A 23,031-nucleotide genomic window follows, 5' to 3' on the forward strand; every position below is an offset into this window, starting at 1 on the left:
AAAAGAAGACATTTTATTATATAAAAATAATTTATCTGTTTATTAATCTGCAACCATAAAACTATAAGACTTCCACAAGAAGTTATTTTAAAATTATTATTCATTAATAAATTTTGTGATCTGTTATAAAAATATAAATTTATTAAATTTGTTCCTTTATAAAACTCTTGACTTTTATACTAATAAACAGGTGAAAAATTTTATTGAAAATTAACTATTTTGTTACACAATCAAAATTATTAAAAATAACATTGAAAAATGACACATGCGATCATTTAAAGTACAATAATTTATAATTTTTTAAAACACTCCAAAAAATCTTTAAAGTTGCATTAACCTCTTTAATCTCTAAAGTTTTTGGCTGTATTTTAACCTTCTTCAGGATAAACTTACAAAACAGAAAGTCATTCATTTTGTAAGTTTATTGTTGTAAAACACATGTGTTGAAAAAGAGTCCGACAAGGAGATAGAAGAAAATTAAACTTCTTTATTTTTTTTTCACCCGCGTTTGTTAATTTATACAGGATTATTGTTTGTATTCCGAGACTCCTTGGACAAAGGTCATAAATTTTTGACACTCGGGCAGAATCGTTATTCTAAAATCTCGCGACAAAAGAATTGAGATACACGACGCGACACAAAAGGAACGCAAAAAAAGAAACTTATAACTAATTACTTAAAACTGCTTATACTAGAGAAGGAAAAAGAAGGTGTAGATAATAGGATAGAACCAGACAAGAACGGGTACCCAAACTTAGCTAGCAAACTCATGGTGGTGGCTATAACTTAGGCCTTCTTGGACAATACGAAATTCAATGACTGTGGAGTTCAAATTTTCTCCTTTCTTTGTGTTTCCTTCAATAAACTTCCAGAAGGGCTTTTGTATTAGAATACTAGAGTTCTTCTCTAGATTTTGCTACGTTCGGCTTGCTGCCTCTTTTGTTCTTTCGTTGGTGCGAAATTGACTTGGAGACCTCACCAAACACGTTCTTACAGCTCAATGTCTCAGCCAAAAGTGTCCAGTCTATCTCCCTTTTAGCACCTCCAGGCTATCTGTTTCTTTTGTCTTATAACCAGTTCGTCGCCACCCGCAGAGAGAAGTTTCCCAAAGAAGGGGGACAAAGAAACAAAGGGTAGAGGAATAAAGGGAAATGAGAAATATATATATACAAATAAAATATACAAAAAAAAGGTATGGCGTAAGACCACATTATCCAGGAAAACATTGGCTATCTTGTAATTTCCTTCCTGGATTCTGGTTATATGTTTAGTATTAGGAATTCTCTCAAATTTACAGATTTGTGTAACACAGCATTTTTAACGTTACAGAATATTTCAAAATTTAAACATGCCAATTGATATTGTAGTAGGGGCTTGGTCTGATCTATTTTGTTGTATTTCATGATGACTTGTTGTAACACATTGTCGTTACAATAACATTGAGATTAAGTAACATTAATGTCAAATGATAATGGTGAATTAATGACAGTTTTCTTGCAGAGAAATGCTCTTGTGCCAAAATGGTTTGCTGAAATGTACAATTTCAATAGACTGTTATCTTATACTAACAATAATTTTTGAATAAAATTTATGAATTTTATTTAATTCAAAATAATAATTAACAAAATTGAAATTAAAAGTGGCATCTTTTTGCTTTAGTTTTTTAAACTCTAAAGTAGAAATCCATTTTACATTAATTAAACTAACATTTATATAAAAATTTAAAATAATAAATATCTTTTGATCTGAACACATTTTAGCAAAGATATCATCCCTGTACTCACTGGCCACCCATATAATTTGATTGAAGGTGTTTATGAATAGTCCCAATTATTATATTTTAAATTAAATGTAAAAATAAATAAATACAATGTTTTATTTTTATTTTATGACTAATTTCCTTTGTCCAGTAATAATACCAAAATAAGTTGAAAAAAGTTAAACAGCAAATAATTTTATTATTGATATTAAAATTATATTCTATTTAATTTTGTTCAAAATGTTGTAACCTTTTAAACACTATTTCATCATGAGTTTCACTTGTTTTAATACTTTAATTTTATAAAATTTACTCTTTTTTGTTTCTTGTATTTTGTATTAAACTGAAGATTAATCTATTTAAGTTTCAAAACACATTTCTCTCTTTTTTCTAGCATATTCTTTAATTAAAATCAAATAAACTAATGTTTTCAGATATCTTAAATAGCCTTCTTCAGGTTAAGCATAAATGGAACGTCCATTTATGCTTAACCTGAGGAAGGCTATTTAAGATCATTACTTGAGGGTGAGTGTCACACTCACCCTCAAGTAATGGTGTTACAAATCCAACTGTGAGTAGTACCAGGTTAAAACCTTTACCAGAAGAGTTACTATTTAATTATGAAATGTTTTCAGCTGTTCAAGTAGCCAATTTCAAGATACACTGAATAGAAGGAGAATGTAAAACAAAATATATAGATTCGAAATTAAATAAAATACATAAATTTGAATATAAAACAAAAATATATCAGGATACTTGGCAAAATACTGTAGAATGTCGTTTATCCGAATCAATTGGGGACTGGGATTGTTCGGATAACCAATTACGTACGAAAAAATATATTAACCTATTCCATGTTGAAATTTTTCTCTGTAGCATGTCACTACACATTGAATTTTTGTCGACGTTAAGCCTAACGAAAAATTTTTAAAAATAATAATTGTAGTTATCGTATTGTTAAAAATTGTTTCTTTATTTTGTACAAACAAAATAAATATATTGATAAATATAAAAATAAAAAAATTATATTTCAAAAGTTAAACTAGTATCAAAAACGTTTGATTCAGCACAAGACAGTCCGACTGGAATGCTTTTGATTAACCGATGTTTTGGTTGATCGGCTTTCAGATAAACGACGCTCTACTGTAATTGTAAAATAGATAAAATGTATTCCTCTCTATTCAGTGTAGCATAAAGATGGTTGCTTGGACAGCTAAAAACATTATGTAATTAAATAAAACAATTTTGCTGATAATGGTTTCAGAGTTGTTATAGTTTTATAAGAGCAGGTTAATAAACATTTACAAAAAAATTGAAAATATAATGGCAGATAATCAGTATTTTTGAATCATTGAAAGCAGATCATAGTCCCCCCATTAGTCAGCCACACCTGCTATATTTGATACATATATTTATTTATGTTGAAATATATAGTACAGTACATATTAATTTTATAAATTAAACAGTAATCTATAATTATTTTATTTGTTTTGACTGGATCATTTAGCAGAAGAACAAACAAAAATAGTTTTGACTAAGTGGACTTTAGATTAGCAAAAGTGCACTCACTATATACAGTAGAAGCTCCATCTAAGTTTCATATTAGTGGAGGTTATATTCTAAAAAACTGTTGTAAATACATAAACCACAAATATAGAAAGGAGAAATACATACAAAACATATGATTAAGGGATAAAAAACTATATAATTAAAAAATAAAAATATTTTAAAATTTATTTTATTCCTAATAAAATGTTAAAAATAATTATTATAGTTAATATTTACTTAATTATTCTTTAAAATACTTTTCTCTGATTTTGTTTTTCTTCAGAGGTCATGCAACAGTTCCTGGTAATACAAAATGTATGCTCCAATCCCTTTTTAAATTTAAATTCCTCTTCATAGAGTAATCTATATTCATGAAATGTTCAATGAAACCTCCTGAAAGCGTGATGCCTTTTGATAACATTTTGACATTCAGTATGAAAGGACTAGCAGAAATGTTTTTCAATTTCTTTTGAATTGACATCCATATAATTTTTAACTGCACTTTACCAACATTTAACATGCAGTCTATTTTATTAAAGTAATCTAATGTTTTCGGTCATTTAATTGACCTTCATTAGGATTGAACAATTTTTTCAATTTGTGGAGCTACAAGGAGGTCATTAAAAGAAAGAATAAAAGAGCACAAAAGGAATGTACAGAATGAGCAACCAGTCACTGCTTTAGCAATGTATATTATAGCAGACCCAACACAGGTTTCAGTGAAATGGAAAAGAGTAGAAATAATACATAAGGTTCAGGACAGGAGACACATTAAATATGCAGAAGCCTGGCATATTCACAAGAGCAGTTTAGCAGGACAGGCTATAAACTTTAGAGAATCATATAGAGTCTCCGCAGCATGGAGAGCGGCTGCATTATGAACATATCAGCGAAAGAAAAAGCACAGATAAAAGATAGGCATTAGTCAATGCCCGTTATATCATCACTTGTTTATTTATCTATTTATTTATTTATTTTTATTAATTTTTATTTTTACGTGTATAGTTAATGCATGCATATATTTGTATGTTATCAGTCTGTAGATTCTATTTATCTATTTTTCGACGTGTGCAATAGGTGTTGAGAAAACATTTAAAGTTAAAAACGTTCCATAATCAGAAACTGATTATGTTTGAAAATTGTTTGATCCTAATAAAGGTCAATTAATTAACCGAAAACATTAGATTACTTCAATAAAATAGACTGTTAAAGGTTGGTAAAGTGTAGTTATTTTTTGTAAGTGCAGTTTGAGAGGAGTACATAATTTCTAGTCATAAATTTTTCTAAATTGTCTTCTAATATATTCTTTCTCCAAATTGCCTTTTTAGTATGATTCTAACAGTTTTTCAATAGCTATTGTTCGTAATTCATCAGACTCATCTTTTCCAGTTTTATAAATTATAGCTTACTATGCTTTTAGTAACAACTTGTTGATAGAACACAAAATCTTCAGTTACTATATCCTTGTACAATTTTCCTAGAAAAACTTTATTGTTAATAACTTCATCTTAGCATTGAAGGCCATTCAAAAACACAATCTTCTGTGACTGATTTTCAATCAAAATGCTTAAGTGTTTTTTATGTTGGATTTTTCAATTACAGTCGATTCTGCTTAATTGGAACACATTGGGACTAATCCATTTTGGCCCAATTAAGTGGCTGCCCAATTAAACAAACTAATAATAAATTCTATAATATGTAGGTAAATAAATAAGTAGGCAAAAAATAATAATCAGGTTCCTATTTTAATGCTTTATTAAATCAAAATACCGAAAATATTTGTACTATAAATTTGCCAGACTCACAACAATAGATAACTGATTCACATAATGCTAGTGTTGCCAAATATTAGTAGTGATGTACACAAGGGTTGACCATTTGATCTCTTCCTGATCAAACAATTTTTCCTTTCTTTCTTTTTAGTTAGAACATGTTCTAACTAAAAAGGGAAAAAGAAAAGGGTTCGACCAAAAGTCATTTTATGGTCTTCCTTTGAGCAGTTTCCTTTACTTGGAATGAGCCGCTTCGGCAGGAGTATCCATAGAATCCACCAGCTTGATGCTGGTCTCAACAATCGGATGACTGCTGACTGAATCTAGACGTAATTATGCACACAATACCTTCCAAGGGAACTCTAGCTGTCTACCAACTCAATCGAGAGACCTCAAAAAATTGTCCAGCGATCTTTGTCCCTCCACTTTTAAGGGGATCGTCTAGTCCAATCCAGAGCAGGATCAGTAACTCGCATTCAAGTCCACCTCAGACGGAATCCCTGTGTGATGTATTCTGCTATGCTGACTCTCTCCAGAAAAACCAAATTGCCTAAGCAAAAGACAAAATCGCTTTCTCTCTACCAACTGTTAGGCCTACACAACATTAGTGTATGTAGTGCCTACATATTTTCGAAAGATTACTAAAATATATCAAAAATTATTAAATTCCTTTTCTGTTACTGTCCCAATTAAGTGATTAAATTATACATTAATTTATTAGTTTGGTTTCCGCTCTTTGAGATTTGGCCCAATAAAGCGGCTGCCCGATTAACCGGTAACCCAATTAAATGGAATTGACTGTACTGACAACATTTGTAATTTTACTGCAATAAGTTACTGCATTTATAATTTCTGACACATTTTCTTTGCCATAAATGAACCTATCATCAGAAACACAAAGACATAACCATCTATAACTGCTGATTCTCTTCCCAGCAAATGAACTAGAATTTTTTCTTTGAAATACATCAACTTCTTTGGCCTTTTTTTTGATATTTTGTCACTAGTGTCATTCTGTTTAGATAACATTGTTAATTTAAATAAAAGAAAAAATAACTGAAATTTGCTCATAAAATCACACAACACACTAATAAAAAAAAAATTGCTATCTGCTTAAAAGTATATTCTAAAACAGGGGTTCTCAAACTTTTTCAATCCACTGCCCCCTTTGTTCCATAAAGTTATACCCAACGCCCCCTAACCCATCAGTGACCCGAACTTTTGCCTTTGGTCACTGTTCAGTACCCTGCCTCCAGCGTCCCCTAAATTTACTCACTGCCCTCAGGGGGCGGTAATGACCACTTTGAGAACCCGTTCTAAAATAACACGAACTTCAAGACAGTAGCCGCTAGTTTAATCTTATGATCAACAACAGATATTGCTACAGCTGATGTTTATGATAAAAACATTAAAACATCGTTTGATTGTGTCTTTATCTGTTGTTTCATTACTTTTCTTAAACCTTCTGCTAATAAGCAAATTTTAGCTTTGCAAATGTAAAACGTTATACATATCAAACCATAAATACTTGAAATGTGCAAGTAACATGCAAATATGGAGCTTCTATATATTAAAATTACATTAAACTTAAATTTGAAGTTTTTTAAATTTACTTAAAAATAAATAGTATTTACTTCTCTCCATGAATGTAACAACAGTTCAAATTTTTAAATTTATTAACCAAATATATTTTTATAAATAAAACTCCATAAACTTCAGTGATATTTGTATTTGAATATGTTTAAAATAGGAACTAGTTTCAAGCAATTATTTAACAATATAAAATATTAACATTGTAGACATTACTAAGCAAAAATAAATAGTATGTGAACATTTTTTTTAAAATAAAAACTTTAAAAAAATAATCTAATAAAGAATATTTTTTTAATTCATCAATATAAAACATAAATTTACAAAAATTTAATTTAACTAAATAATAAATCGAAAAGAACATTTTCACTGTACATGGTATCTAGGAAGCATCATCCTCTTCTTATTCTTGTAAAGACTATCTCCTTTACATACATTCCAAGACATTATATGTCAAAACATATCTTATACTTCACTTGTCCAGAATATCAAGCTCCATTGTGATCACGACAGAGTCTGATATTGCACCAAGTTTGTTCAATGTTTTGCAAAGATATTTTGGTGTTAGAAGAAAAAATGCTTCTATTACTGCATTCTTCAACTCTTTTGTGTTTGGTAGCATTGCAACTTTCTCTTTGATGAAGTTACAGCTGCTTAGACAAACTGTTTTCAAACAAATGGATTGGCCATGGATCTGAAATGTTCTCAGTACCTCTCTCATGGTAATCAAGGAGTTTTAATCGTACAACACTAGACAATGCCTATGGAGCTTTATGTATTTTTGTTACTATCAAGGAGAAATGAATAAACAAGAATTGGATAAGACATCCTTTGTCACCTCAGATAGATTAAGATTATATGAATTTTGCATCCTGAGCTTAAGATTATGTAAGGAACTTTGATCTTTGAGCATCTGATCAATAAAGTATTAAAGGGACTAATCTATATATATATATATATATACAGTAGAGAGTCGTTAATCGGAACCCCGGTAATCGGAATCGCCAGTAATCGGAACCATTTTCAGTCGGACTGTGTTGTGCTAAATTGAACGTTTTTGATACTAGCTTTACTTCTAAAGTATAATTTTCATGTTTTTATATTCTTCAATATATTTATTTTGTTTGTACAAAATGAAGAAATAATTTTTAACGATACGATAGCCTCGATTATTATTATAAAAATTTTCGTTAGGCTTAAAATCGACGAAAATTCAACACGAAGTGACAGGCAACGGAGAAAAATTCAACACAAAGCGACACGCAACAAAGAAAAATTTGAACATCGGACAGGTTAATGTATTTTTTTGTACATAATCGGTAATTAGAACAAATCACTAATCTGAACAACCCCAGTCCCCAATTGATTCTGATTAACGATTCTCTACTGTATATCTTTTGTCTGTTACTTGGACATCATCATATTGTTCAACATTTTCTTGATGGCCGAATGATTAGAGATTGTGTTGAAGTGTTTCCAATGAGCAAACCTACAACTAAACCCACAAAAGTGTCATTTTGCATCCTGAAATGTGAAGATCTTGCAGAGATGGAGTCCAACCTAATCCCAACAAACATATAACAAGTAAAAAGCTTTCTGGGTTCTGCTTCTACTGCCATTGCTTTATGAAAAGTTTTAATGCTACCGTCTAACTGTTAAACTCATCTTAGCCAACTCAGAAAGCTTCAGATGATGAAACATTCAACTCATGACGTTAAGGTCACATTTAAACTTATAAGCTGGATGTAAGATCCAGCTTATAAGATGGCCCATCTTAAACATCTTGAAAAACTAGAGATATACAAAGCAATTAGAAAAACAACTGCCATCAATTACAAAGACAAAGAAAGAATTTCACTAGCTTTGAAGTCCTTTTTCAAGATACACTAATGCATGCCACACCTTTTCCATCTTTACATAACAGTGATTTATTTGTTTTGATATGTATACATCCTTTGTGATGCATGTGGCTGCAACTAATAAAATAATGTTCCAACATTTTTAAATTATATGTTCTAATAAAGTCACCTATCTATTATATAAAGCTGAAAAAGTGGGCATTTTCTTTCTTTCTGTCACGGTATGCCAAAAACAGCCACTAGGAGCACCCCTAGCTATTATTTAAATTAATTTAAATTAACAATGTAAATTATTTTATATTTTTACAGTATAATATTCAGTATATTATTATTTTTATTTGTAATTTAGTATGCCCTAATGCCTGCATCAGGCCTTTCAACTTGTCAAATATAAACCTGAACATGACAAATTAAAATGGTCAAAAAAGTTATTTAGTTATTAAGATTTTTTTTGCTGCTGGATATTATGATTTTTTGATGTGTTTGTAAATTCTGAAGATGTTAAGGCCAGTTTATACTTCACTTTGATTAAATGTTGCAGTTCCACTGAGGTGCACTAAAGGTTATTGAACAATGTTCCATTAAGTTCAACAGTCATAGTGTATTTGAGAGTTAGGAACCTATCATAGTTTGATCCAACACTTGCTTACACATGATGCAAAAATGTTCTTTATTCCATAATGCAGACATATTCAAAGTTAGCTGCTATTATTAGTTGTTAAATCAAGAGTAATATCTAAAATATCTATCATAAGTAAATTCAATATAATGAAATTATTTGTTAGGTGTACTATATAATTAATTTTTATCTATTATTCCAGGAAAGAAATTGATTGCAATTTTTTTACATATAAAATTTTGTAAAGTTTTTATTTTTTATATCCTTTTAATCCAAATTTTATATAATATTAAATGATTTTTTTTAAAGCATTTGTTGTACAGTTTATCATCCATGGCTCAAATATTCTCCACTTTACATTTGTATGAGATGAGCTGATGAGCACATGCATCAAATACAGAACACCTGTTACCATCTCATATTTCTATTAGTTCTTGACCAATGAAGGAATGCCAAATTTGATCATAAATCAAACTTTCCATTAGAGCATTACAAGATCCAGCATCAAACTAACAGTCACATTCTGCTGAGTACCTGGTACTCAGCAGAATGTGACTGTTGGCACTATGGATGCTGTAGTGGAATGAATCATCATCAAGGGATGCAAGTAGAATAGAACATTAAGGACTATAAATTGGCCTTTAGTGTTTCATATCATTTAACAATCACTTAAAACTGCTGTATTTCCTCAATTCCAAGATATAGTATCTTGGAATTGAGATTGTTAAGATGTTAAGATGCAAAATAGTGGTATGTAACTATGAAAAGTGTTGATGCAAACAAAAATCACCATTGTAATCCTAGCAATTTTAAGGTGCATCCTTCTATGATTTTTCTTATGGAGGAAACTTTTCTAAATAATCAATTTTATTGTTTTATTAAGTTAGAAAAACATGATAAATGCTATGGAATATAGAATGTTTAGTAGCTCTATTTCTGCTATTGTGCATATATAATTTTTCTTTTAATACTGCATACTAATGTCATTTTAAAACATGTAATTCAAACATATTAAAAAGGAGTTTAAATTAAATATGTTTTATCATTAAAATTCATTTAAACTGATATGACCACTGAGCAGTATAGCTGAAACATTTATTATTGATGGATAACATATTACCCCTTATGACAATTTATGATTGCTGTTTTAAAATGTGAATGTAAGACACTATTAATTGTTAGATGTATCTCTATTTTACACAACTAAAATGGGTAAAAAACTGCTTGTTAGACTCAAGGAAGTACAACAGTTTCAATTTTAAACAGATTCAAATGCAAATATTAGAATGTTTCCGAAGCTTTACTTCTAATAATATTAAAGTAAATTTAAATAATTTTAAAGATATAAATTCTAATTTTAATGTATTTTAAAAGTTTCTATTGATGAAGATGTAAAATTCTGAGAACTTTTAAATTAAAGATGTCCAAAAAAAAAAAAAAAAGCTATTTTTGTACTTTTGATTAATAAGTTGTTTAAGAATTTTAACAAATAAAGTAAAAATCCAAATAAATCTCTATTAAATAAATTTTATGTTAATAAAGTACAAAAATAATAAAAAACAAATATTAAAAATAATCCTAAAAGCTGATCCAAAGTATTATTAGCTAATGAATAACAATTAAATGGTAATATTCAATTTGCATTTAAACAATAGTCTTGCAAAATATAAAACAGAGCCATACCTGCCAACTTTTGAATCTCAAAAAGAAGACAACTATTTTCAGTGAATGTTGTTTGATGAATAATACTACAATATAATTTAATAATCTGTAAATTTAACTTTCTACATGCATAAGAAAATATATTTTAAATTTATCTTGAAGACATATTGCAATACTTTGAATAAGAATTAGAAATAAAATTAAAACAGAATAAAATATAAAAAAAGCAATGTTATATAATTAATATATTTGAAATCCTACCTCTAAAAATGGATTGTGAGCAACATAACATTGTTTATTATCCTGGGTACTTGCTGCATGATGACATTCCGGCACCACAGGCTTTTCATCGTCATCTCTAAAAATAGTATTGTTTTATATGAAAATTAGTTTTTATTTTTCAATTTGTCAGTGCATATTAACAAAAATATGCTTGTAATAAATAAACAATCATGTAAGACAAAATTGATGTTTATGATCACATTTATTTATTTATTTTTGATGACTTTGCAATTAAATCTTTAAAATGATAAACTGGATTTTTTTTCCCCTCTATTAGCTTATTTATAATTCCTTGCATCTTAAATGCCTTTTTAATAAATATCTTAATATTATAAGTTTAATTTCTACAAGAATTTTGTTATTAATGATAATGAAATCAATGCCAAATGATTTCCAGATTATACTGGGTTATATTAATGCTACTAATTACTAATTACTAACTAAATATCAAGTAATTTGGCCTAGAGGTAGGCATTAGGAGCCATCTCTCGATAAATTTGTTGGAATCAATGATTGAAATGATTGTTAAATGCTATAGGACAGGGGTGGCCAACAAGTCGATCGCGATCGACCGGTCAATCGCGATGCCAATTTTGGTCGATCGCTCGCAATGTCTTGACTTAATGTGTTACACTTTGTAACTGAACGCAACGCGTGAACGTAACGCGCAAAAGCAACAATATGCATGCAGTTATGACTGGACTCGTAGAAAACACAGCCATTTAGCTTGAATATTTGATACTGTCATGCGGTAGCTTCTTTTCTTTAGTATTAACAATATTATTATTATTAATCAATATTGTTTATCCACGGTGACAACGTTGAGTTTCAATTTTTCATTTGTTTAAAATGTAAGTACCTGTTCTTTATGTTTTAAATTAAATTATGGCTTTTCTTACCTATCTATTTACTTGATAAGTGAGCGTTTTCGGCAACAGACCTCTATATTTTTGGATTTTTGGAAATACGTCAATTGAGAAAAATATCCCAGTATCACCAAATGTAGCAAATATATTTATTCCTGTTTCGGAACTACATACCTGTGTGAATTGGCATTTTCATACTTAAAGTTAACGAAGACTAAACATTCTGTCCGGACTGATTTCCATACTGAAGAATCATTATTATTATCTTTGTCAGGATATACACCTAATTATGTTTCCTTGGTAAGAGACGTGCAAACTCAGTCCTTCCCATTAATGTAACGTAATAAAATAAATTCTAAATCTGTCTTCATCAGTAGCTAATTTAAATTAATAAATATTGTTAATAATTACTCATGTTGTTTTAATTCCCCCGGACATGAGTATTTTGGCCCGTTAAATAATTACGTTTTTTACGTAGGTAGATATACAGGGTGTTTTAGTACAAAGAGTACTCCTCCGAGCTATTGATAGATTAGCAAAAAATAAGTCTAAAAGTCTTATATCATTCTTCCATGATAAATTTTCCTTGCCCAAAAAAAAAAAAAAAAAAAAATCGCGAAAGTAAAATCTTATAATCAAATTATCAGCCGTACTGTGCAGTTTTATAACAACTTTTTCAAGTTTACGAACAAATAGTACCACAATTTATATATTGTAATTGATAAAAAAGATTAAATTATATTTTAAGTTAATAAAAATCGATCTTGAAAGTGTCGAAAACCGATTTTTTTAAGTGCCGCCTGTACGAAATGAACTCGTAACTGCAAATATCAAAAGTTGGGTCTGAAAATTTATTTTTTTTATGAGCCTATATCTTGAAAACTTAATAAGTGATTTAAAAAATAAAAAATAGTTTTGAACATATATTTTCCTTATCTTCCCATAGCTCGCGGGAGTGCACCTCGTACTGAAGCACAGTGTATAAACATAGTATGTATTTCACACCCCCCTCGCCACTTAGACTATGCCTGCGACAACAAGTCGATCGCAACACATTTTTACGATAAAAAGTAGATCTTATGTACACAAAAGTTGGCCACCCCTGCTATAGGACATCATTATGTACAACGCATTGTGTCACGGTAATGTTTTGTAAATATTTTTCCATTACGTAAGAAAAGGTTGGTGGCACTGTTGACCCCTTGGGGAGCGATTGATGACGGTGACCTCGTTTCACTCAGGGCCGGATTTACATAAGGGCATTTGGGGCCTGTGCCCAGGGCCCCCACAAAACTAAAAAAAATTATGTTTAAACATAATTTTTTTTCTATTATCGCGACAGCCTAGTGTGGCCTAGTCATGAGGGCAACAGGCAGAGAAAACCAAACCCGGGAAAAAACCTATGAAACATCGGAAAATTTCTGGAAAAAATTTCGCATAGGTATTTTTCAGTTAAATTAAAATAATTAGTTTTACACTATAAAATATATGTATGTTTACAATAACCTTATTTTTAAATGAAATTTACAACTTCCTAGTTCAAATCTAATTGAAAGTACAGTATTTTGTGTAAACTTTCTAAATCATCAAATTTGCCTACTCTTAATGGGGGGACCCAGTGGCGTAGCGTGGGTGTCAGCCGCCTGGGCGGAGGAAAATTTCGCCGCCCCCTTATTCAGGTATTTTTACAAGATATTATTATTTATTGTGAAATTTTGCCGTCCCCTATAAGTGCCGCCCGGGGCGGGTCGCCCCTGCCGCCCCCACTACGCTAAGCCACTGGGGGACCCCACCGAATTTGTGCCCAGGACCCCTGGATTGGTAAATCCGGCCCTGGTTTCACTCTCCCCGTTTTCAGCGCTGACCTTCTGTGAGTCAAGACAGTGTAATCTTTGTGTATTCTTTGTTTCTTTGTTACATAACCAGTTATGCAAATCCAACCAGTTTTTACTAATAGGTCGTGTTAAGGGTAGACCGTCACGACTGGGTTTAATATGCATAAGGTGTCCATTAAAGCATGATACGTAGATACGTAGAAATAGTATTACATACAAAAGATACATAGACAATGTATTCATTTCATTGAAGAATGACAGAAGAATACAGAATCTTTTGAATAAGATAAATTCCAATGAGGATGGCTTAAAACTAAAATTAAAGCAACTTAGTAAAACAGAAGTGCATTTTTTAGACATTAATATTACATTTGAAAACAGTTCCTTAACCACTAAGGTATAGATTAAACCTACACACGACCCATTGTACATTCCTTCCTCATCCAATGATCCGCCTGCTTACAAACTGTCAGCATTTAGGGCTCTTATTAGAAGGGAATTTAATTACTGCTCTAACATATACGACAGGTGGCAAGAGTTAAATAGGATCAGAACCATTGCTGGATCCTTAGGATTTAAAACAGAAATCATTGAAAAGTTAATAAGATTGTACTCAGTACCTAATAAAAAGAAGGCAAAAGAGAATACAAACAAAGAAATTACTAAATTCACATATAGCAGAAGAATGTCCAATATCATGAAGGAAGTAGCCAACTGCAAGAGTACAAGATTAATATATAAACGGGTTCCCACGATTTATAGTCTACTTAGAAACGACAAGGACAGGATAAAGGAGGAGGAGCAGTTTGGAGCGTACAGAATACCATACAAAAATGATTAACTAGGACTAAATAAAGAATATATTGGTGTCACCACCTGGAAGTTGAGTAACAGGCTTATGAAACATGTGTATGATATAAGTAAAGGGCACTACAATACAGCACTATCCAAAGTAGCACAAACTGAAGGTTCGGTGATTGATTGGAATGAAGCTAGAATTATTAGATAGGTGCACTCACCATCTTTAGCAATGACTTTGGAAAAATTTGAAATATATAGATCCAGCAGTATGGGCAAATGTTTGAACTATAAAGATGCCACAAATTTACCAACAGCATGGAAGTATATGATTGATCATAACCCAGTATAATATGTTATACAGCATACACTCGGTTCATATAATTAGGTTTATTGTGTTAATATATTTTATTATGTTAATTTACCTTATTTTATTTTGTTTTATTTTATTTTATGTTATTTTAATTTACTTGGATCTATGTATTTATTTATTTTCTATTTATCTTTTATATATTTATATTTAAACAAATTGTTCGAATGGATATAAAAATTTGAATTCTGTTTCACATAACTTTCGAACTGGAATTGATACAAAGAAACGTTCCAAATATTTCAAAAATACCAGAGGATGACCTGTGGTGCAGGTAGAAATTGTTATAGTTCTCGGATACATAAGTGGTTGTGTCAATATATACATATAAACGATACAAGAATAAATAAATAAATAAAAACAGTAACACAACTATGCCTAATTCTTTAACCATTCGTCCCTTTTTCATACCAAAATATTCAGATTATACCCACTCTCCATGCTGCTGAGACTTTACTCGATTCTCTAAAGTTTATCACTTGATCTTCCTGGTTGGTCTTGTGTATTTTCCATGCTTCTGTGTATTTAAGGTGTCTCTTGTCCTGAATCTTTCGTATTACTTTAGCTCTTTCCCAATCTACTATGACCTCTGTCGGGTCTGCTATAATGTACGTTGCTAGTGCAGTAACTGGCTGCTTGTTCTGTATCTTACTTTTATGTTCTTTTAACCTTTCTTTTAATGACCTCCCAGTGGTTCCAATGTAGTAAAGTTCTTATTGTCGCCTTTCGTAAATTCCTGTAATAAGGCTCTGGTCTATGTCTTCCTTGTCTATATGTAGCATCTGGTATCTTTAAAAAATTAGTTACACCACTACACAGAAGTCTCATTTATTGAATTTTCTAAATGCTGGCGTGAAGTGTACTATATGAGACACTTTCAACAAGATACCTATCTTGTTGAAATCTTTAAAAGGAATTCAACAAGATATCTTGTTGAATTCCTTTTAAAAATTATCTTTTTGTTTGTTGCTGCTCCTATTTCTTTGTAAATATTGCTTAGGGGTGCCATGTATTCCATCACAGTGTATTCTTCTATTCTTTCCCATTCATTAACTTCATTATCTTCTATTCTTCTTTTGTTAATAATGGCCTTTATCACATTCTGGTTGACTCCAAATTCCCTAGCTAGCTCTTTGATGTGCTCTAATTCTTTAATTCTGTCTTGTATTTTGCTGCAGTGTGTACTCTCTCTTTATAAGCACCTGAAATGCTGTTAGTTTATAACTTGCCAGTTGTGGGAAGTCCATGATATTAACAACAGGCTGGCTTTCTGTAAACTTTTGTAGCAATTTCCCCCCTTTCTCTACATTTCCTAGACATAACAATAGAAGTATAGTTTTATCATTCTCTTGTTCTAGCTTGAGCTCTAGGTTGAACTTGTTGGAACTTATGTCTCCGATAAATTGTTGATTATCTGGAAAGAAAAACCAGACATACAAGTTGTCGTCAACATAGTGTGCATATATTAAGACATGTACTGCATATTTCGATATGATGGCTTTCTCTAAAGTCCTTAGGACCATCTCGCATAATGCACCAGATACAGGACTTCCCATTGCCACTCCTCCATGTTTTGTGTATAGTTTTATAGAAAACAAATCGATTTTTTATTCCTGAAGAAGGTCATTCAAATGGCCAAAAACGTTTGAAAAGTTAATAAAAAAGGCTGCACATTAAAGGTTTTTGTCGAGGTTTGGTTTTTACAAATATTTAAAAAAAATTTTCTTTTGTTTGAATTTATAATTTTAAATATAAAAAAGTAGTTCTATTCCATTTTTACATTCTTTTAACTACAGATGACTAAAATATGGTTGAAAATGTTTATTATTAGATTGTTTTTGATTACCTCAACTTTGGCAATGTATTTTTATTTATTTTTCAGTTTTATAGAAAACAAATATTTAATGATAACACACTGCATTATTTTTGTAACTTAAACTGCACATATACAATCAACGAAACTATTAATACATTGACAAATTGCCATTACATTATCTATAATTTTGTGTGATGAGTGCTATTACTGTAAGTTTTTATATTCTCAACTCAAAGTTGAGTTAACATCAAATCCAAAACACTCAATAATCAGAGGGTATTCAAATATTAGAACACTTTAGGTTCCCGTTACACTCAGTCATTTTCTCTTTTCACGACAATTAAGTATTAGTCTAATCCGTGAATTTTCTTGTAAGATAATCCTACTGTCAGTAGACAATCGAAAAATACAGGGAAGAGGAGACACTATAACAAAAGAGGTTCTTCAAATTTTTGTGTCACATACTCACTGTCTTCTCCTGGTCGTCTTGTCAATTGGAGAAGTCTGTTGACTTTCATAACTCTTCTTTTGCACAGTCCCATTGTCGCTGGTCACCTTTGTGTTCTTCCCATAATGGCATCGAAAATAAAAGAGAGTCACTCTCTCACTATATACCTTCTCCTACTCACCCTCTGAGTTTATTGCCCTTCCAGATAATAACAGGTGATAAAACATTCTGTAAGCTTATAAACAAAGGCTTCATAACTAACCAACAGTTTAATTTTATATACAGAAATGATGAGCAATTGTCACATTACTACAGAATTTTGTTTCTATGGTTTGTATCCTAAATTAAAGCAAAGCCCATTTAACAAAATAATTTTGCTTTTATAAAGATTATTGCTGATATTCAATTGAAAATAATAATTTAAGGTAGAGAAATTCTCATTTTTATTTCTTAAATATACATCATTCTTTTCATTCATTCTTAAATGCACATAATTTAAAAATTGCTATCTTAATTTTAAAATTTAAAATAATGAAATAAATTTAAAGGAAATTATTATTATTATGGGTAAACATTCATTACAAATAAAAAATTAACTAAACATTAATTATATGATATAAAAAAATTTTTTTATCATACAATTTATTTAATGATAAACAAAATACTGAAATTATAACTGTACAGTACAATTTAATAAAAATATAGTTGAATACTGAATTGTATTAAAAATAAAATACATACGTGGCCCACTGCAATGGTTGTGTCTTGATTGAATAATAAAGTGATTTTAAAATATCTCTAGGAAAATTTTCTCCATCATTTAATTCAGACAGATTCTCAATAAATTCTCCACATGTCATTTTATGTACAACACTCTGAAATGACAATAAAATAAAAAAGTTACATAATGTTTACAAATTAGATATTTTAAATAAACAAAACTGCAACAATAATATCTATTAAATATTTTTTAGTGAATTATGAATATTAAATGCAAAACTAAATGTTAATAATAATAAGTCATTATTATTATATAATAATGCAATAAATCTTACACAACAGTTTAGTGTTGTGAATGTTTTATTTTTGTTCTAGCAATTTTCTGCAGGTTATATGTGTTAAAAGAAAAAGAATAATAATTATAAAACTTTGTGTTTAAGCCTCTCAACAACACTGCAGGTGAAGATCACATGGTTGAGGAAAGGGACATTCCAGTGGACATTCTTTGGCCGGACACAAATGGAGAAAAACGTGTGGCGGCGAACCTCGTGATTCAGAAATTGGCAAGCGCTGTGGAAGAGGACCTTAAGGAGTAGATCGAGAAGAGAATCCGACCAACTGGAAGCAAACCCTAAAAAAACGTCATTTTTAAGAGAAGAGAACATACGAGCATTATAAGTCAAAATGAGGATCTGCGTTAAATAACAGCTGAAAAATTGGGTACCCATCTGTCCTATCATCCTTCTTACTTCCCTTTTTTCCTTCTATCCCTTTTTATTAGTTTTAAGTCCAATTAAAATTCACGCGTGTTAGTTAAGTATTATTGTCAGGTGGCATTTGTAACGGAACTGAACTACATGGATTATGGTTACAATACGAACACTGAAGAACAGCAGGAATCTATAAAGAATTTGTAATATTTATTTCCAACGCGAAATTAAATTCATTTTAATTGATCAACACGTGTATGTGTTTTTCCTTTCACGTTGTACTTTTTACACGTTAATTTAATGAAATATGATTGCTGATACAATTATTAGAAGGTATCGATATAGATCAAAATGGATGCTGAAAACAATCTCACAAGTATTCAAAAAGTTAGAGAATATGGAAAGTTTTACAATATGAAAATTTCAGATGATATTTCTGAAGGCAGCTGGTATCAGGATAAAGTCAATGGACTTGCAACAATGATCTTTAAGGATGATAAAGAAAAGGCAATTCGAGCAATGGAAAATGCTAAAGCCCAAAAATACATAATATCGATGATTGATAAGAGTCTTCTGGTACATATAATGACCTGTATAATTACTAAGAAAATGTTTGACTTGCTGAGCAATATATTTGAGAAAGATTCTCAAGAGCTGCTTCATGTTTCTTAAGAGACATAATCTCTTACAAAGCATTTATAATTTTGCCTTTGATAGAAGAGTGACATAATGACTCAGTCAGTTGCAAACTATTATTCATAAACTAAAAAATTTGAAACAGGAATCGATGAAGAAATGATCATAACCAAGATATTGACTGTTTTGCCTGACAAGTTTAAGATGTTAAAAATAGCTTGGGATTCAACAAATAGAGATGAAGAAACCCTTTTGAACTTTGATAGTTAGACAGCAAAAGAATTAAGACAAAATGTAACTGAAGAAATGAAGAAAGAAGACATTGCAGTTATAGCATTTCACAATGAGAGGAAGTGTTTTAGATGTAATAGCAGACAGCATTTGGCCAGATACTGTCCCAGAGAAACTGGTAGCAAATTTTGTACTATATGTAAGAAAAATAATCACAGTAATAACAAATGTTATTTTGGAACCAATAGATCTTGTCGTACTTGTACAAAAGATAATCATGACGAGAAAGACTTTCTTCAGAACTAAGTCACAAAATATATCATAACAGAAGGAGTTATTTTCGTGTGAGAGTTCAATTGATTGGAAAAATAAAGAAGAAACCATATTTCTTGTTGATTTGGGTTCATCCTTGCATGTTTGCAACAATAAAGATCTGTTTAATAAATTGGAATATATTAAAACAAATATTTCTGTTTCAAAAGAAAACAAATCAATGATTGCTAAGGGAATCAGCACAGTTGAAGATAGGAACTGGATTTATTTTATATCTTAAAAATAATTAATTATATTCCAGGTTTTCAGAAAAACAGATCACTTTTTCTCAAAATCCCAGGTCAAGCAAAGGACTGGGAAATGAAAAACCTAATCAATACAGAGTAAAAGTTTTGAAGCACAATGAAGATTTTGACTTCAATCGAGAAATAATGAAACAATTCATTGATATCATATGTCTACTGGTAAAGCAGGGAATACCATTCAGAGATCATGAAGGCAAGGAATCTATCAATTGGGGAAACTATGTTGAGTTGCTGTATATGTTAGTGAAATATGAAAGCAAATTGGATGATCACAACAAAAAACCAAAGGATATGGAACTTCAAACAGAGTTCAAAATGGCATTATTGAATGTATTGGAGACATGGTTCAAGATAAAATAAAGGGCTAAATAAAGGATGCCAGATTGTTGCAAACATGCTCAATGAAACAACAGATATTTCAAAACTATCTGAACTTTCCACTGTTATTCAGTATGAAAATCGAGAGATTTCTTGGATTTAAAAATGTGAGCAAGGATTGCTCAGCAGTTGCTTTAAGCAACCATGTGTTTAAAGTACTTTCAGATTTTGGATGTAAAGATAGGCTAGTGATGTAGGGTTTTGTGGGAACGCCGAGAGGTAGGATGGAGTCGTACCTCCTTTTTTTTCGGTGAACAGGTCAGCAAGACCCACCCCACTGTCAAGGATGGCAAATTTTTTATGATATCCCGACTCGTCGAGATTGGGTAATTAATTGTCAGGTTGAGTGGAGGAAGTGTGTGGGTTCGTCGATAAGTTCAAGGCGATATTCGAATAAACGGACCCATGATGAAAACACATGACGATTTATTTAGACGGACAAACAAAATACAGAAATCTAACGCGTCCCGTCCCTAATCGCGGGAGAGAGAGTTTACACATGTTGGGGGATCATACCTCGTCTTCTGATATCTCGGTTGGAATCGAAGGTGAAATCGTCTTGGCTCTCCGGTCGTGGAGGTAAGCAGGAGGATCAGTTGGGGCGGCTCGTCTTCGGCGGCTTCGGCCCTCGATTCTCAGGACTGATCCTACGGGTCGGGCGTCTTATGCGGACCTTCAGCGACCCCGTCCTCAGATATCTCCCCCCTTTATATACTCCAGGTCTCGTCCGCTGTGATCACCAATCGCGACGGAGGGTGATGAGTCAATCTCCGTGACTCAGAAGTCGGATCCGGAGAGGAGGGAAGCGAGTTTGACAGCGGAAGGCTGCACATCCTTTGAATCTTGATCTCTATCTCCGATTTTGATTGCTATCTCCCAAGGGGATTTGAACAATAAAATTTTAAAATCGGACTTGCCGGTTTAATCCAGTCCTCACAGTTTTGATGAAGCTGCAACATTTTCTGGCCATTTAAATGGTCTGCAGACTCTTGTAAAGAAGAATAGTCCCAATGCACTTTTCATATACTGTTATGCATACAGACCTAACTCACAAATCAGTGAAAATCATAATAGAGAGCAACATATTTTTTAAGACATTGAGTGACCTTCCATTATTTTTCTCACATTCTACAAAGCATGTAAATGCATTGAGTGAGTCAGAAGTGAAGAAATGGTTTCATACAGAGGCAAATACACAATGGAACTACAACTCAGAAATTGTAAATGTGATTTATGGAAATAAAACAGAGTTGATCAATTTTTTTGAAGATATTGTTAATAATCCAGAAACTTGGATGCTGACTCATATCATAACTGCCAAAGGATATTTAACATCTTTCAAGGATTTTAATTTCTCTTTCTATCTGGAAATTTTTGGCCATATTTTTTTTCCCTTATTGATACATTATTCAATATTCTTCAAATTTAAACTTACGATATTAAATATAGTCTTGAGAAAGTGAAAGAAACAATTTCTGCCCTCCAAATAGCTCAAAAACAACTTCCAAGAAGTTTATGTAAATGTAAAAGAAAGACATAATATTATTGAGTGAAATTGACATAATATCATCGATGATAAATGATAATATATAATATCACAATCATCATAAGATTGACATGATATCACTGGGAAAGTGTCACAGAGAAAATGACACTAGAATGAAATATTTACATCTCTACAATAAGATTTTTGATACAATCATTGGTTAGATGCAAGTAAGATTTAACGATCTGAAAAACTTCAGTTTCTGGAATTAACTGACTTAAAAAAATTTTATTCATTTAAAACCATGTTTCCCAAAGACTTTGCTTTTTTGAAATCTAATTATAGGAATATGTTCAATTTTGAAAATTTCAGAAGCGAGTTAATGAAGTCTACAGAATGTCAGATTTCTCAAACAAAACAGTGAATGAAATTATGAGTTTTCTGAAATGTACAGAGTTAGCTGAAGATGCATATGTAGAAACATACAAACTCTGCTGTCTTGTGTGCACTATCCCAATGAGCACTTCTACAGTGGAATGCACATTTTAAAGATTGTAAAAAATTGTAAAAACTTACTGTGCCTTTTTTCACAAAATAAAATCAAAAAATTAATATGCCAATAATGTCTGAATAAAATGAATTTAGGAGAGAAATCACACTTAATCAACATAAAAAACACATTTATTAAAATTGCAAGTACTTTTGAAGACATACAGACCATCATCAGGCAAAAATCTAACACAAATTTTAAACATAAAAATAAATCATAACTGCAACATTTCTTTTTAAATTCAGTAAAGGCACAAGATTGGAATATCAAATATTCAATAAAAATTTGTGTTCAATTTTTGCCTGATGACAAAGGCTAAAATACAAATAGAATTTCCAATAGAATTCAAAATGGAATTCTGAAAAAATATAAATTGTGAGTCTTCAAAAGTACTCACAATTTTTAATAAATACATGTTTTTAACATCAGTTAGATGTGATTTCTCTCCCATATAACATTCCTGGTGTGAAGTGAAAATTGTTTTTGTCAATTCAAATGAGTTTTTTCTGGGTCCTTAA

At 30.9% G+C, this 23,031-nt stretch overlaps 1 protein-coding gene across 4 annotated transcripts in view; it reads right to left on the minus strand.

The window, feature by feature from the left end:
- LOC136982824 (PH and SEC7 domain-containing protein 1-like) overlaps positions 1–23,031 on the minus strand; it is a 158,441-nt gene that overhangs the window by 45,646 nt on the left and 89,764 nt on the right. For all 4 annotated transcript variants that reach the window (XM_067279351.1, XM_067279350.1, XM_067279352.1 and 1 more), the window contains exons 6-7: positions 17,966–18,099; positions 11,071–11,167 (exon numbers count right to left, since the gene is read on the minus strand). In XM_067279351.1, coding sequence (XP_067135452.1) covers positions 11,071–11,167; positions 17,966–18,099 — 231 coding nt within the window. The remainder of the gene's footprint in view (positions 1–11,070; positions 11,168–17,965; positions 18,100–23,031) is intronic.

This window comes from Centruroides vittatus, unplaced genomic scaffold (assembly GCF_030686945.1).
Source record: "Centruroides vittatus isolate TY-2023 unplaced genomic scaffold, ASM3068694v2 contig_864, whole genome shotgun sequence".
NCBI lineage: Eukaryota > Metazoa > Arthropoda > Arachnida > Scorpiones > Buthidae > Centruroides > Centruroides vittatus.